This window comes from Squalius cephalus (assembly GCF_949319135.1).
Source record: "Squalius cephalus genome assembly, chromosome: 7".
Taxonomy (NCBI): Eukaryota; Metazoa; Chordata; class Actinopteri; order Cypriniformes; family Leuciscidae; genus Squalius; species Squalius cephalus.
The window spans coordinates 2,485,858-2,503,826 of NC_137128.1; the positions used below are offsets into that span (position 1 = coordinate 2,485,858).

The window sequence follows — 17,969 nt, forward strand, 5'->3', positions numbered from 1 at the left end:
CACACACACACACTGTGGCTGTGGGAACATAGGGCTGACCCCAGGCAGGGAGCTCTTCATTGATCTGTCTGCTAAACATACATTAACATTAATCTACAAAAAACAAAAACGTGTGAAACCATTACATTCTTGAATTTAGTTCATTCAACAAACTACAAACCTGGTTTACAAACTCAGTGCCTTGGTCAGTGAGTATTCTGTTTGGTGCTCCAAACCTGTAGGAAAAAGTAATAATGCAGCGCGAGACAACATCTGCAGATTTATGTGGAATTGCGTATGCCTCGGACCCTTTTGTGTTATAGTCAGCGAGGACACAGATGTACTCATTGATTTTGGTGACTTTCCCCACTAAATCCATGCCTAGCAGTTCCAGAGGCGTATCCACCTTTGAGTCAAAATAGCACAATCAACACATTTACATTATGTGAAGTCATGAAATACCAGTTTTAAAACCCATGCACATCTGTGGACAAGCTTACACATATTGGGATGTACTTGTGCTCCTGCTAAATTGGCATCCAGCACACTGCAAAACCTGATGTTCAGAAACAAGCACATGAGAAATGCATCTTAAAACATGATCCATTTGTATGTTTCACAGCAAAGTTAAAAGGGAATAATTTAGTATGTACCCATTTATCGATGTCCAGCCCCATCCCAGGCCAGCAGAACCTCGCTGAAATGGCCAGCTGTGTTGTTCCCGTTCCGCCGTGTGCTCCGGGGGGGCCGGTAGGGAACTCTGTGGATATTTGGTTGGCCTCTTTTTGTCCAACAACCTCTTTTTTTCTCAAACCCATAACATTTTTTGAGGAGATGTAGTAAAGTTGGCCATCTATTGAAATAGCTTTATTGTTAGTGAAATCTATAAAATAACATGCAAGGAGGTTCTGAAGGCCCAATGAAAGAAATTGGCTAACTGAAATTGGAGGATAGGATATTTATTTATTTATTTTATACTTTATTTTATAGTTTTATCACATACACACGACAAAAATAATAAAACAAACAAACCAACTAACAAAAATTCAAAAACCCATGAACAATCTGGAATGCCTTAACATTACAATTAGTTGAATGATACATCAATACTTCAGACCTCGTCCTGTCGTTGAGATGTAAATACAGTCCATTTCCCCCATTTATTTGCACATTGATCCTCTTGAACTCTCATCTCATGAGTCAGCCACTCCATTACACTTATTTCAGACACTAGTTTCAGCCATTCGTCTTGTCTGGCTGAAATGATCCCGGTTGTACAATGTGAAGATTTGTTTCATCTCTTGAAAACTTATAAAACTCCCGTCCTTCTTTACTGTACACAGTGCTGTTATTCCACTCGGTGTCCATTGTTGGAATCTCTGGTCAAGAGTATTTGGGGTGAAGTGTCTGTCATAAGCTACCCATCTAAGTAGAGGGAGATCTGCCTCTAATTTATATTTGCGTACTATGCTGTACCACAATTTTAGTGAAAACTGGGTGATAGCATCTATCTGTTTAAATAAATCCTTAGCTTCCCCTTCATCCCCAGTAAGACTTGAATTTCCCTCCCCTAACATTCAGCTCTAGGTTTTTCCATTTAGCCTCGTGATCCTTAGCACACCAGCAGACTACAGGTCTAAGTTGAGCTGCATGAAAGTATTCCTTAAGATTTGGTAGTGCCATACCTCCTTTGTTTTCCAAGCTGTAAAGTTTCATACTTGATTCTTGGCCTTTGACCACTCCATATAAACCTAGAGATTTATACCTTGATTCTCAGGTATCTCAGTAGGCAGTGATTGGAACAGGTAGAGGAGTCGAGGGAGGATATTCATGTTTATAGTCTCTATCCGGGAACTAAAGTCCAAAGAAAGGACATTCCACCTCTCTACATCATTTCTGATGGATTTATCCACTAACATAGTTGGCTTCATATAGATCATCCTTTCCTCTTGTTAAGGTTAACCCCAAGGTATTTCACTGTAGCTGCATTCCAGTTGAGATTATATTTTTTTGTTGTATATTTTTGGATGGTAGATAGTTAAATGGTAAGATCTGTGTTTTAGCCAAGATTAACTTGTATCCTGAATAGAAACCAAACGCCTCGAGTTGATTAATTAATATGGGAAGGCATGTGTCTGGGTCTTCTATGATGTGGTCTTCATTCCCAACCCTTATCTCTTTCAGATCTGTATTCTGCCTACTTGCTTGTGCCAGGGGCTCTATTAAAAATTGCGAACAATGTTGGTGATAGGCTGCAACCTTGTCTGGTAGATCTTTCTATCAGTTAGACTACCATTAATTCTTGTCCTTGCAGTCGGCTTTTGATAAAGTGTCTTAATGCATTGAACAGCTTTCTTATTCAATCCAAATTTCTTAAGTGTCTGGTAAAGAAATGCCAAATTAACGCAGTCAAATGCCTTTTCAACGTCAACACTTGAGGCTGCACTGGTATTGTTATGCTTAACATGTTCAATAATCAGGGCTCCAGACTGCGACCATTTTTCCTGCCGGTGCGACCAGATATTTATTTAGGTTGCGCTGGCGCGACCACAACGTTGCAGAGCAGCGAATGCAAAAAAAATGAAAGCGGAACGAAAATGCGCTACTTATTTATGCTTCACGGACCGTTTATTAGTTTGGACCAACAACAGACACCGCAGCGAACTTGCCAGTTGCGGGCCGATCTCGATCTCGCGACACTGTTACTTGGAGATCCAGACTCTGGAGATCCAGTGAAGAAATACAATGAATTCGCCTCAGAATTGATAACATCATCAAGACATAATTGAGAAAGACTCCGATTCGGTGCAGAGTTCTCTGTTCTAAACCATAGATATCAGATCAAACAGCGCTGACGTGGAAACCAGGAGAAACACTTACAGAAGGCTTTCAGTCCACAAATCAGCAACATTCACCATGGATTTAGGCTAATGTAGGAACTCTAACCATAACTATGGTATTATGACAGAAATAGTCAAACGCTTACAAGTACTACACATCTTTTTCCAGCACTTCAAAACTATATTATATGTTATTTTTAATGTGATGACCAACACATTTTTTGTTCATCCTTCAAAGATTGTCCTAAAAGTAAAAAAATTAAGATGTAGGAAAACTCTTTTTTTTTTTTTTACTCTTAAAAAATTACCATTGTAAACAGTAGGATGCTTATTGACTATTTTGACTCCCTAATAAAAAAAAAAATTCACTCGTTTTGCTGCTTAATTAATATTAAGACATTATTAATGATATTAAAGTTAATTTCATCTACACCCTAAATTAAGCTTAGTGCTTTATTGTCAGCCCCAGTGCCACCAGATACTCTCTGCAGAACTCAGTGTCTGCGGTGCCTCTGCCCTCAGATGCTAGTCTGGAGCCTGTGAACTTAAATGAAAACTGCACACTGTAATATCTGTACGTTAAGTCTATTTATTATTAAAGAATTTGTCAGTATTACAGTTATTTTGTGGGAAATTTGAATAATTGCATTGCAAGCTGATTTAAGGTGTGCCCCTAAATTTTCTGCTTGCGCTCCTACATTTTTTTTCAGGGGCTACGGCACTCCTAGTAAAATAAGTTAGTTTGGAGCCCTGATAATATGTAGGGTTCTTCTTATATTATCATGGGTTTGGCACCCCTCACCTCTCTTCTACACTCATGATGAAAAGAACTATAACATGTATTGTTATAACCAAACCTCTTAAGTTTCTCACATTCTTGCCCAGACAAATGTGTTTCTTGTAGATATATAATTTAAGGTTTGTCTTTAACCTGGACATTACCTTCCACCTTTTAATGGGATTATTAAGACCTTTAACATTCAATGACAGTATCTTAATGCTATTCTCTATCATTCCCACTGATGACAGATTGCAATCCAGACCTCAACATAACAAAGGTAAAGAAACCATTGAACATCAATTGAACACAGAAGTTTGCGACTTCCAAAAACAAGGATGGATTTTCTCATCCTCCATGGTCCCTGTTGGTGGGAGGAGGGAAAGGTGCCTCATTTTTGTAGGGGCCCACCTTAGTAATGATACTCATTTTCACTAGAAATGTCCAACATATAGCACTTAAGCCAGCTCCTCAGTCGGTTTCATAAACTGTTTGGATTAAGTCATGAGTCTTTTTTTCTTTTTTCTTCCAAATTGTAAATGGAAATAGTCAAAAACAAACAGAAAGGGAGTTTCCACAGGCCCATGGTAGCCTGCCTGAAAAACCTGCCCTGAATCAGATAATTAAAAGGCGTAGGCTATTTTGATAATATTTGTAGCCTCATGTATTCTTCCTCTGGGCCATACCTATCTTTCTAACTATGTAGTGGCAGGTCTCTTCTACACTCTGTAAGCCTCTCTCTTGCGCGTTGAGCTGCTCTGTCCGAAGTGTTGATGCGTTTCCACGGTGACAGCTCATTCAGACGTTCCTCTACAGCTCTTGCAGCGTTCCTCTTCGACGTGGTCATCGTCATCTGAAATCCACGTTTAATCAGGTCCTGGGCCGCTTCTTCTGCACTCCCGTAGATCCGCAGTCCTGAGTCCTAGGGCACTCGCATCTTCGTATAGGATGTCTGGAATCGGATCCCCCTCTCTTTCAGGGCTGCTTTGATTGGCCCGTATGCTTTGCGCTGTTCGACGATAAAGTAAACTTTTTGAATAAGTTTCAAAGTTTTGAATAGTTCACTTACAATAGTTCCGATTTTCCCTCTTTTACTTCTGGTACACCATACAATCGGATATTATTTCTTATAGAGCGACACTCCAAATCCACTATCTTGTCCTGCATCTCCGAGTTTCGTTTCGCGACTGTTATCAGTGTATCTTTTTTTTCCAAGCAGGCTAATTCCAGGTCCGCTATCCGTGTTTGAGCCTCTGTAATATTTGCGTTTTGACTCTGCAACTCTTGCAAAAGCTTTGAATTCAACGAGGTCATCCTTCATAGTTTACATGACATCATTTTTAAATTCACCCAGGTCCTGTCTCATTTCTTGCTTGAAGTCCTTTAGCTCTTTGGATAGCAGCGCCAGACTTTCGAGCAGAGGGTTTTGGTTAACAGTAACTTTAGCGTTAGTAGCATTACCTGAGGCTGCGTCTTCGCCGCCATCTTCGCCATGCCTAGTATCCACATCTGAGTTTACTTGATTTTTATTCATCTACTTGTCGCTCTTAACACTTCTTTGCATTCTCCGTCCTCTCATACTCGAGTTTAGATGATTTTAATGTTTTTTTCTAGTGATCGGAGGTATTTTTCTAAAATCGACTGTGAGGCACACACCACTACACGTCCATCTCGCTCTCTTGCGTCACCGGAAGTCAGGATAGGATAGGTTATTTTTGATGTTCTAGTTGCAGGCAAGTCAATTATAAGAAAGCTATAGTCCATGGACAAGTTTGGGCTTTTTGTTTGTATCACGTCTTGGTGTATCGCCTGTCTGTGGAGTTATCTCCACTGTCTAGAATAAATGTAATTTAGAATAGATTACTTGCCATCAATTTGGAATTTGGAGCAATGTCTGTGAATGACACATTTATGGTCTTTTTTTTTATGCCAAATGGGTATGTGCCTTGAGGTTTATAGTTCATGATTTCCTCATACATTTTTGAATTCATTGTTGGAATGTGCCAGCAAGAATAGAAATTCAGGTGAAAATGTTGTGTGGTGATCTCCCCAATTTATAAAACAATTTATTAACTTGATTAATTGATTGATTTAATTAGTGCCCTCTGAAATTGTGCGTCCACAACTTAACTATTCTGATTTCTCGAACACTTTTAAAGTATGGTTTTGTCCAGTTAACCCTTTTTTTACAGTACACTTTTTTTTTTGTCAGTTAACCCTTTCCTGAATGCCTAACTTCCCTGTTAGAAATAAAAGTTAAGTATGAAAAAAGCCTACTTTTCACATTCTGGGCTATCGGACCTCACAAATCACAAATCAAGCGGTTAAGATGAAACTGGTTTCAGTCTTCTAAGTGACCAATATATTTAGCTATAGGCATTATAAAATTAAAAGTTTTCAGACCGGAGAACCGCATCACTTGAATTCACAAACCTTGAAGAATCACATGTGTTGTTAGATAAATCAAGAATTTCTGCCTGAATTTCAAACTGCATGCTGGGGTCACTGATTTCATCTTCAATGTCAATTGAATTGAAATTCTGAAAAATTTTATTTAATTTGTTCCTTTCAGATTTGATTAAAGTGGAAGTGGAAAGTGAAGAACTGAGTGAAGTGGAAAGTGAAGAACTGAGTGAAGAGGAAAGTGAAGAGGAAAGTGAAGAACTGAGTGAAGAGGAAGAACATCAGAAATCTGAGAATATCACAACCAGAGGAACATCTTCTAGTCGCTCAAAGACCAAAAAGAATGTTTCACAGAAAACAACTCAAAGATCAAGAGCTAAAAGGCCATCATGCACCTGCCTTCAGTGTGGAAAGAGTTTCACATGTAAAGGAAGCCTTAGGGATCACACAAGGATTCACACTGGAGAAAGACCTTTCACATGCAGTTACTGTGGAATAGGGTTTAAACAAAGCGGATCTCTTACAGAACACGTAAGAATCCACACTGGAGAGAAGCCTTACACGTGCAGTCAATGTGGGAAGAGTTACAGGCAGAAAGGAAGCCTTGGGATGCACATGAGAACTCACGCTGAAGAGAAGCCTTTTACATGCCCGCAGTGTGGGAAATGTTTTACACAGAAACAAAACCTTAACCTTCACTTAAAAACTCACTCCGGTGAGAAGCCTTTCGTCTGTCCTCAGTGTGGAAAAGCTTTTAGTCAGCCATCACAGCTGAAAGTCCACGAGGTTGTTCACAGCGAAGTGAAGCCGTTTCACTGTGCTGAATGTGACAAGAGTTTCAGCCAAATGACTTGCCTTAAAAGACATTTAAAATCATTCATGCATAATAAATACAGGTCCCTGGAAAAATTCATGATCCCAGCTGTAGCCTCAGGTCATGGTTTTCCCTCGGGAGCAAATGTGTCCCAACAGAGCAATATAATAGGGTCGTCTACTAAAACACATTACCTGCAGTGAGAAAGGCAGTACAGGGGACATGAATGTATTAGTTCAGAATACAAACAAATCATTAAAACACGTCTGGTGTTGTGAAGGGATGCTTTTCTTTAATGTTCAGCAGTAAAAACACTTTTAACCCTCTGAGGTTGACAAACGCGCCGGCGCGTTTTGCTGGATTTTTTTCACATAGCAGCAACATAAACTTAAAAAAATCCGTCATTTGTGGTCATATAAATAAAATAAATACATGATTATAAACTATAGAGGGTCTTCTTTTTTTGTGTACACTCACATTAACATCAAAACCTTGTTTTTATTTTAAAATAAATAAAATAAACAGGGTGCGCTTTCAGCTCACTCTGTCTCCGCAAAAATCTTTCTGAAACAAGTCTGGAAAATGAACTGAAACTCAGCTAATACTTATCACACAACCATGAAACATGTGTCTAAAGAAAGCTTTAAATTTCTACTTTTAAATAAAACAATTCACATTCAAAACAAATATTCTCCTGCAATGTAATCTGTATGAAACTAAAGAGAAGTACAGTTTCTCCCGTCTCATCTAATTATCTGTAATGAGTTCACACCCACTCGCAGAGCGCGCTATTCATAAGATAATGTGCTGAGGTGATCTATGCAAAATAAGGTAAACGCCCCCTGAAATGCCTTAAAACCAGCAAGTTTCATTCATTCACTTTCCTGCGCTGTTGGAAGATGACACGATTCACTGGTGAAGAAGCCCTTGAGCTAGTCCTGGATAATGATGAAGAGTTCAAATTTTCCTCAGAAGAAGAGCGGGACTCTGACGACGAACGTTTGTATTTTGAGCGACAAACGTTGAGCGACTTGATCCAGCAGTGGATAATATTTCGGATGAGTAAGTCTTTTTAAATTTACTTGCATTAGTTGACAAGCTATTTTATATAAACGTAGGCTACATATTTTATTGGTTGGACCATTTCCATACTTGTCATTCAGAATTATTATGACCGCCGCTAGCATAGCTAGCGAAAGCGGTCATATAGGGATTGTCAAAGTTATTTTTTTTTTTTTTTTCGTCATCTACTGAATTTTTCGGCAACGATACCAGGGACACCGAAACACCGGGGAACATGAAATTTGGTGGGCATGTAGCCCCACTAGACTTTTACGGAAAAATTTCGTTTGGTCCCCGGGGGCCACTCCCCCCCCCCCCCCCGCACTGGGCCCCCCCAAACCCAAAAAATGCAGTTTTTCCTAAATAACTACCTGAACCGTGGCACCGAGGATGAAGAAATTTTTATGGTATGTTGCTCTTAAGGGCCCACATCAACCTAGCCCATAATCACTCATTTGTGATTTGCGCCCCTCCCATAAAAAATGAAAATGCAATATTATTCTGCTTTAATCGCCCCTATCTTCAGTTGAGATGTTCAGAACTGCACCATATTTCATGTGTATGATTAACTTGACATCCTCTGGGGGTATGCTAAGTTTCGTAGAATTTCATCCATGGGGGGGGTATAAAATAAATTAATTTATGTGCACATTTAGTGACTGTACACTCATCGGCCTGTAGATGGTGCTGTTGAGCGAAGGGTTGCTGGTTTAGGATGATACTGTCACACACACACATGCAGGAATACAAACAAACGCAAGCATGCACACACACTGACATCCACACGCACAGACACACACACACAAACACACACGCGCACACACATGTAAGCACGCATACATACACGCACAGACACACACATACACAAACACACACACATACACACACACACAGACAGACATGCACATACTACTACTTTTTTTAGGTATCAGCCATATACCCGATTTACCAATACCCAATGTGTTATGCTTGGGCAGTATACTAATGAGGTGGGTGGGACATGTTTCATGCCATGTTAGATCACATCCTGAGAGTCTACGCTTTCAGAAAATATATAGTTTATATAGTTGAATCAGTTTTCTCTACATGGTACAGACCAAAATGTATTATGTGTACACTTTCTTCACCTAAATCCATAAAATCCCATTAATTTCAATGGGACATTTACTTAAGTGTTCTACTAGGTACAGTGGGAATGAGTTTAATTTTGTTAACATTGTTTTTTTAAAACTCTGGGATCAGGGCTACAAGATAAAACCACTTTTTTGGGGGAAAAATGTTTTTTTATTTCAGTAAAACACAACAAACCCATGCCAAAGTCAGATAACTGACTTTTACCATCAACAGGCACCTCAACCGTTTGGTAGAGGTTTGTAGAAATTGAATGGGAGGGTCCTTTGAAAAAAAAATCACAGATTTTTCATACTTAGTATGTATAAGTATATTTTTTGTGGAAAGCCAGTGCAGGCCTGAGCGGCGGTCATATTTTGTACCGCCATGCGGTACATCTAGTTTATATTTAAATGGTCTAGGCTATTCTGTATAAAGTAGGAGAGAGGCTTCATGCAGTCTGTTTTCTTTCGTTTTTAATAGTTTTGTTTAAAATAACACATTTTGAGCTTTCTATATATTTCTCTGGTATTTTAGGCAAAGCTTATGAGTTTGGGTTCATTTATGAGACGAGCTCCAGCCAGTTCACATGCCGACTAGGGATCGACCGATATGGATTTTTTTAGTGCCGATGCCGATACCGATTTCTTTTCATCAGCCTTAGCCGATGACCGATACGGGCTGCCGATATTTGGAGCCGATACTGCTTTACTGCTGAGACTGAATTAATTCGTTTCAAACGTGTTTGAATTAATGATTCAAATTAGTTTTTTTTTATAAATAGACTGGAACATGTTATTCTGTGTAGTTGTCTGATATATGTAATCGTGATCTCCATTTTAAACAAAACAAAAACGATTTTAAACCAAATAGATTCTCAGTTTATTATGAATTAGGGACTGTTCACATATCGCGTCTAAAAAAAATGTGTGGAAAGCACGGCCGCGCAGCTTTCTCCTTTCTCCCGTGCCGTCTGTCGTTGCTATGCAACCATGAACTGCGATGTCCATGATGACGAGGAAGTAAGGATTAATTTATTTCTAGCCCTTTACAACTACATATATTTATGGAGATGAGAAATAAAAACCCGCCCTGTCCAGCTATGATCAGCTGTTCGGCCGAGCTTTCGATGTTGTCATGGAAAGGTCAGTTGTTTTTTCTCACATGACCTGCGTGCGCTTGCGGCATTCTGAAAAGTTTAAATGTTTTCATCTCACCACGGCGTAGGAGCGCCTGGACAAACGAGCGCACTGCATCGCATGCGTGCATAGACAAAGCATGCGTGTCGCAACCGCGTCGCTTCTTTTATGAGCACATGTCCAAATCTCAGCCAGGTGGTCACTGAATAAAACTCCCACAAATATCACGGAACAACGTCGGCATTATTTAATCCTATGACCAGTGTTCGTAACAGCTGCCGTATGCATATGGATAGCCTCAAACTTAGCTATTTGCAGCTCCCTAAATACAATGACAAGCAGTTCTATATATGAGGCATTTGGCATTTGCGTTTTCCATTTGGACCCACAAACTTGTTTAGCTATAGTTGCACGCACATATAGAGCAACGTGTTTCCACTTTCAAAGTGTATGGCAATATTTCAGCTAAGTCAAACAGTTAAAAGATGCTTTGAAAGTTTCAAACTTGCTGTTGTCTTGAAGAGGCTTCCAGCACTCTGCTAGTGTGGGAGGGGCAGTGCATGGGCTGCACGTGAACGGCAGCGTCTCCAGCAACACAGAGCTGCCCGCGCGGACGCCTGTCTGTAAATAATGGCGGGAAAAAACTATCGGCGAACGCAGCAGCCGCGTATCGGCCGATGCCGATACACGTAAAACCCGCAAATATCGGCCCGATATATCGGCCGACCGATATATCGGTCGATCACTAATGCCGACACGGAGCTCTATTGCCTGCTTTTTTTAATTCTTATGTATTAAATACAGGCAATTGGTTGATGAAACAACGATTAAAATTAAGATACAATTAATACAAAACGAAATTCACTTTAAAGAAAGGCTTTATACAAAAAATAAACTTAATGAAATGGTCAAAATCTTGTCTGCCCACTCCATTTGTCTCGCGATTGCGCATGATCTTACTCATGCTTTTCACTTTTCATATAATCAACATAAATTAAATAAAAAAAATAATGATTTTATTTAAACCTAAATATCAACTAAATTGTTTTATTTAATGACTAGGCTACAACACGTACGCCAATTAGCCTACAGTACAGAGAAATTAGTTGACAAGCTATTTTATATAAACGTAGGCTACAGATTTTACTGGTTGGACCATTTCCATACTTGCCATTCAGAGTAATTTATATTTAAATGGTCTAGAGTAGGCTATGCTGTATAAAGTAGGAGAGAGGCTTCATGCATAAATAAACTTATTTGCACAAACGCGTTTCGGCGCGTGCCTTCAGAAGACTTTATACAGCATAGCCTAGACATGCTGTATAATATGTACAACGATATGTTTAGATCATAGGCCTGTATAAAAGTTAGAATTTTGAAATTAATTTAGAAAATATTATGTATGTTTAGATTATATTTGGAAATGCCAGGCATGTAATGTTCACTTTTGCTTAGAGCCCGCATCAACGGGGCATTTACTGTGAGATACCTGCAAATTTAGAACATTTAGTTCCTCCACATAGAGGAATTACAATAAAACAGATTGAAAAACAAAACCTTTGAATCTCCTCTTCTTTGTTAAGGCTGCTTTACTTGATGGGCCATTGAGGGAGTGTCTATGTCACACCCCTGGTCTGAATCTCATTAATATTGATGGGCCATTACCCCTCCCATGCATAAACCTCTTCTGACAAAAAAACTGTTTTACAACATTTAAATCAATGTATTATTTTATGAGAACGATTGGGCGGGATGATTTTCACATCATTTTGAAGCCAGAACTCGAAGCGACAATTACATTAGTCAAAAGTCTTGTGGACACATATTTAGTATGTGTTTTGTGGTCTTATTTCAGCAACTTTCATTTATATTTTTTCAAATAACCACGCATAAACATTATTCTCTTAAAAATACAAACATTTACAAGCACGTTGATCAGATATTATGGTAGCCCTGTTTGTGCTATATAGAGTGAATTTACACCTTTGCCATTAATATGTTTATAAATAACTGAAAAAACAAACAAATGTCAGGGCATGTCAGAACACCTCCAGGGCCCAGAAAACCCCTCAGACCCCAGAGGGTTAAATGAATAAAAGTACGTGTATTGTACCATTCAAAAACAAGGTCTGTTAATTAATTCTACACTTTAGTAGTTTAATGTCTTAAATTAAACATGTTTGCACTGAGAATTGAGAATTTTCACTTGTAATTATATTAGGAGTCTAAAAGAGGATGCCATGATGTTGGAAAAGAAAATCAATCAAAACCAAAAATGTATTCATTTATATGCCTTTCTTATAGATTTTTACAATTGATAACAGTTTATGAAGAAATTCACTTTTCTCACAGCTATAAACACAGTCTGATAACTACACCCCAATTTGTACAAACCTCAGACTTCCATATTTCAGTCAAAAGCATATTCACTTGTAAGATCGTGACACACAAATACACAGACGACTCCACTGCCATATTTAAATATTTACTCCACTTGAAGCCTCAGTCATCAGTGTCCGAGCGTCCTGCATGTGTTTGGATTGTGTACTACAGTGTTGACTGGCTATGAGAAGAGAGCACTTGGGAGGCTACCGGCTCGACACAAAGGCTATAAAACCTAGCGAAAGTGTTTAGTGTGTTGCCCAGCCAGCAGCTCTTCAGATATATCTGTCAGGAACCTGACAATCTGGTCGTGCTTTCCCAAGGATTTTACGTCTACTGCATCGTGATGTGCGCCAATCGAGGCAACATACACTTTGAGGCTGGAGGGAGACAGCTTTCGCTCCAAGCCATCTTGGAGGAAGCAAGGCAAGGCAAGTTTATTTATATAGCACATTTCATACACAATGGCAATTCAAAGTGCTTTACATAGAAGAAATTAAAATAATAAAAAGAAATGAGAATAATTAAAACAGTTTAGAAAAATAAAAAAATAAAATACAGTACAGTACAGTACAGTCGGACGAACATTGGCACAGTGCTCATTCATTAAATGCATAGCTAAACAGATGTGTTTTGAGTCTGGATTTGAAAGTGACTACTGTAGGAGCACATCTGATTTCCTCTGGAAGCTGGTTCCAGCTGCGGCTGGCATAGTAGCTAAAAGCGGACTCGCCATGTTTAGAGTGAACCCTTGGCATTTCTAGCTGATATGATCCTAGTGATCTGAGTGATCTGTTGGGTTTATATTCAGTGAGCATATCTGCAATATATTGAGGTCCTAGGCCATTGAATGATTTATATACCAGTAATAATACTTTAAAATCAATCCTAAATTTAACTGGGAGCCAGTGTAAAGACCTGAGGACTGGTGTGATATGTTCATATTTTCTGGTTCTGCTCAGAATCCTGGCGGCAGCGTTCTGTATGAGCTGCAACTGTCTTATGGTCTTTTTGGGAAGGCCAGTGAGGAGTCCATTACAATAATCCACCCTGCTGGTGATGAAAGCATGCACAAGTTTCTCTAAGTCTTGTCTGGAAACAAAGCATCTAATTCTTGCAATATTTTTCAGATGATAGTATGCTGATTTAGTTATTGCTTTGACATGGCTACTGAAACTAAGGTCTGACTCTAGTGTCACACCAAGATTCCTAACTTGATGTTTAGTTGTTTAACCCCTAGAGTGAAGGTATGCGTTCACCTTGAGAACTTCATCTTTGTTTCCAAATACAATGACTTCAGTTTTGTCTTTGTTTAACTGAAGAAAGTTTTGACACATCCAACTGTTGACTTCATCAATGCATTGGCACAGGGAGTCAATGGTGCTGTAATCTTTAGGTGATAGGGCTAAGTAGAGCTGTGTGTCGTCAGCATAGCTGCGGTAAGAGATTTGGTTCTTTCTCATTATTTGGCTCATTGGGAGCATATACAGGTTGAACAGGAGTGGTGCAAGAATTGAGCCTTGAGGGACTCCGCATGTCATGGATGTCCACTCAGACTTATGGTCTCCTATACTCACATAATAACCTCTCCCATCTAAGTATGACCTGAACCATTTTAGGACTATCCCAGAAAGCCCCACCCAGTTTTCCAGCCTGTCAAGAAGTATGTTATGATCGACAGTGTCAAATGCAGCACTGAGGTCGAGTAGTACCAGCACTGATAATTTGCCTGAATCAGTATTTAAGCGAATATTGTTTATTATCTTTATGAGCGCTGTCTCTGTGCTGTGGTGTGGTCGGAAACCAGATTGAAAATTGTCAAAGTATCCATTCGAGCTTAAGAATTTGTTCAGCTGATTGAAGACAACTTTTTCAATGATCTTGCCTATGAAAGGAAGATTTGAAATCAGCCTATAGTTGCTTAATATTATTCAGATTGTTCTTTTTCAGGAGGGGCTTGACAACTGCAGTTTTCAGGGAGTTTGGAAAACTCCCAGAGAGAAGTGAGGCATTTACCAGTTCTAGAAGACCTGCTTCTAAACTGTTTAACACACTTTTGAAAAATGATGTGGGAAGCGTGTCAAGAGCGCAGGTTGATGTTTTAAGGTGCTGTACGGTTTCTTCCAAAATTTTGCCATCAATTTCTTTGAAATCAGACATAGTAACTACTTTCTCAGGTGGTCTGATCTGTCTGACCCCAGGGCAACTCAAGGATGTGCTGATCACCTTTCTGATATTATTGATTTTCTCAGAGAAGAAAGAAGCAAACTCACTGCACTTGTTGTCTGAGAGCATTTCACTGGGAATCTGACTTGGGGGGTTTGTCAGTCTCTCTACAGTAGCAAAAAGAGTGCGTGTGTTGTTTAAATTACTGTTTATAATATTTGAGAAGAAAGTCTGTCTAGCTTTGCCTAGTTCCATATTGAAAGCATGGATGCTGTCTTTGTAGATGTTATAATGGACTACAAGTTTTGTCTTCCGCCACATGCGCTCTGCTTTTCTGCATTGTCTTTTCATATTTTGCACTGTTGTTGAATTTCTCCAAGGTGCTTTTTGTCTGCCACTCTTCTTCCTGACTTTAACAGGAGCAATTTCATCAATTACACTTTTAACTTTTGAGTTAAAAGAATCAAGGAGAAAATCAACAGAGTCTGCAGATATGCTTGGTGTTAAGGATATAGCCTTCATAAATAGTAAACTAGTGTTCTCATTTAAGCATCTCTTCTTGACAGACACAGATCTAGCTTCAGTGGCAGGAGAGATCAATATATCAAAGAAAATACAGAAATGATCAGACAGTGCTACATCCTTAATAACAATCGATGAAATGTTTAGACCCTTACTGATAAGTAAATCTAGAGTGTGTCCATGATTGTGTGTGGGTCCATGTACATGCTGAGTCAAATCAAAAGTTTTTAAAACAGTTTTGATTTCTTTTGCCATATTGTTTTCTGCATTATCTATGTGAATGTTAAAATCCCCAGCAATGGCAAAACAATCAAACTCTGAGGTAATTGTTGATAACAGTTCTGTAAAGTCCTCAGCAAAGGCTGGAGAGTATTTTGGAGGCCTGTAAATAATGATAAGTAAAATGCGTGGAGCACCTTTTAACACAATACCCAGATATTCGAAAGACGGGTAATTCCCAAATGATGTTTGCTTACATTGATAGATATCTTTAAAAAGCGCAGCTAGACCACCACCTCTCTTAACAGCTCTGCAGACACTCATAAAAGTAAAGTTAAGAGGGGATGTTTCATTGAGGATTGTTGCACTGCAGCTGTCTTCTAGCCAGGTTTCATTTAGAAGCATAAAATCCAGGTTGTTTGTGGTTATTAAGTCGTTGACTAGAAGTGATTTATTTTTAAGTGAGCGAATGTTAAAAAGTGCTAACTTAACAGTCTTACTTTTCCCCACAGCAATATTAGTTTGACGTGTAATAGGCACCAGATTAGTTGGGTTTGCTGTACGGCTATTGAAGGCCTTTGACTTTCTATCATGTAATAGAACAGCAATAGAGAAAGATACAGGCACACTGGGTTCCCGCTTGTTTTGTAAACATTTGAGAAAGTTACTGTTATCAGAGCGGGGACCCGAAGGAAACCACAGTACTGACCAAACATCTTCAGGGGTCTTCTCGGTGAGAACAGCACTCAACGAACAGGTTCCACTTCAGAGCGTAAGCGTGCCTCGTAGAGGATGCTCTAGCGGAAGTGATGGTGTCTACGACTGCATGTGGTAGATCACCTAAGTCCTTCGTGTCCCGTCCAGGGACCAGACATGGAGTTTCCAGAGGTCTGGACGCGGGTGGCACACAGTGCCCCGTCTCTGAGAAAGCAGGTCCTTCCTCAGAGGAATGGGTCAGGGAGGGGCTGTCGAGAGGAGCATCAGTTCGGGGAACCAGGTCCGGTTTGGCCAGTAAGGCACGACTAGCAAAGACCTGCTCCTCGTGCTCCCTGACTTTGCACAGTGTCTGTTCGAGAAGGCTCAATGGGAAAAACGCAAACTTGCATAGGCCCCGGGGCAGCTGTGTGCCAGCGCATACTTGCTGAGGGTCCCCTCGGTCAGGGAATAGAACAACTGGCAACGGGTCCTGAGAGGCAAACAGATCTATCTGTGCGGCCCCGAAGTGGTCCCATACTCTGCCAGGGCCACAGGCTGTCGTGAGAGCTTGTCGGCGGCATGATTGAGCAGGCCGGGGATATAAGTGGCACGAAGTGACCTCAAATGCTTCTGACTCCATAAGAAGAGATGGCAGGCAAGTTGCGACATGCGAGGGATGCGTAGACCACCTTGATGGTTGATGTACGCAACGGTTGCAGTGTTGTCCGTACGGACCAGCACATGCTTGCTGAGCAGCGTCTTCTTGAGGCGGCTCAGAGCAAGGTGTACTGCTAGCAATTCGAGGCAGTTGATGTGCCAATGCAGTTGTGGGCCTGTCCAGATCCCCGCTACTACATGCCCATTGTACGAGGCCCCCCAGCTGGTGTTGGAGCCATTCGTGGTGAGCACAGCATGCCTGGACACTTGTTCTAGGGGCTCTCCTGCCTGGAGAAATGAAGGGTCTGACCATAGGCTGAGGGTTTTGCGACAGTGTAGGGTGATAGTCACACGGAGCATGCCGCTCTGCCACGCTCATCTCGGGACTTGGACGTGAAGCCAGTGCTGAAGCGGCCTCATATGAGCAAACTCAGCGGCATTACTGCAGCTGCCATTTGCTCCAGGAGCCTTTGAAAAAATGTCAGTGGGACTGCTGTCCTGCTCTTGATAGTATTCAAGCAGTTCAACACTGACCGGACACGTTCCTCTGTAAGGTGTTCTCTATCACACCCTTCACCAGTAGGAATGCGATCTCTGTCCGCATGACAGGGGCCTGTTCACTCAACACGGAAGTGTAGTGAATACCCCTGAACCTGGGCGGGCGCTGGATGAACTGAATCATAGTCTGATGGTACGGAGGAGCCAGCTGGACAGGTTGGGAGGCGCTGTCCATGCTTCCACAAACCGAGCCAGGGGACATGGGGCACCACAGACATACCTGCGGTGGGGCAGCGAGGTGGAAGACAGGGACCCGACTCGGAAGGTATAGCGGCCCGAAGTGGGGTCTGAGACCCCAATAAAGACATTGTTTATTGTTTAGGTATGAATAATAAAACAAACACTTGTGTGTTAACCCTCTGGGGTCGGCAAACGCCACATCAACTGGATAAAACACATCAAGTTTAATAAGAGTCATGTACTTTACGCTGTGAGGAATAATACTATCGTAATTATAATCCTGGGAAATTTACCTCACAAGTGCTGGTTTAGTTTCACTTCGAGGAGCAACAGATCCAGCTGAGGATTGTGAATGGTAAGTTCTTTATTCTTAAGTGCTTTGTTCTAATCGCGATATGGAACAGTGTCTGTAAACCGCAAAAAGACTTTAAATATGAAAAATACGCGTGTCTGTATGTGAATGA

General features: G+C 40.5%; 1 protein-coding gene across 3 annotated transcripts in view; it reads left to right on the top strand.

Annotated features, from left to right (window-relative positions):
- Window positions 1-17,969, top strand: part of znfl2a (zinc finger-like gene 2a) — a 109,983-nt gene that overhangs the window by 38,286 nt on the left and 53,728 nt on the right. Inside the window, exon 2 of one of the 3 annotated variants that reach the window (XM_079876506.1) lies at window positions 6,170-13,039. In XM_079876506.1, the coding sequence (XP_079732632.1) occupies window positions 6,170-7,017 (848 nt within the window). In that variant the 3' untranslated portion in view covers window positions 7,018-13,039. Of the gene's footprint in view, window positions 1-6,169; window positions 13,040-17,969 lie in introns of those variants that run through there. The other 2 variants (XM_079876504.1, XM_079876505.1) reach the window with 2 other exon arrangements.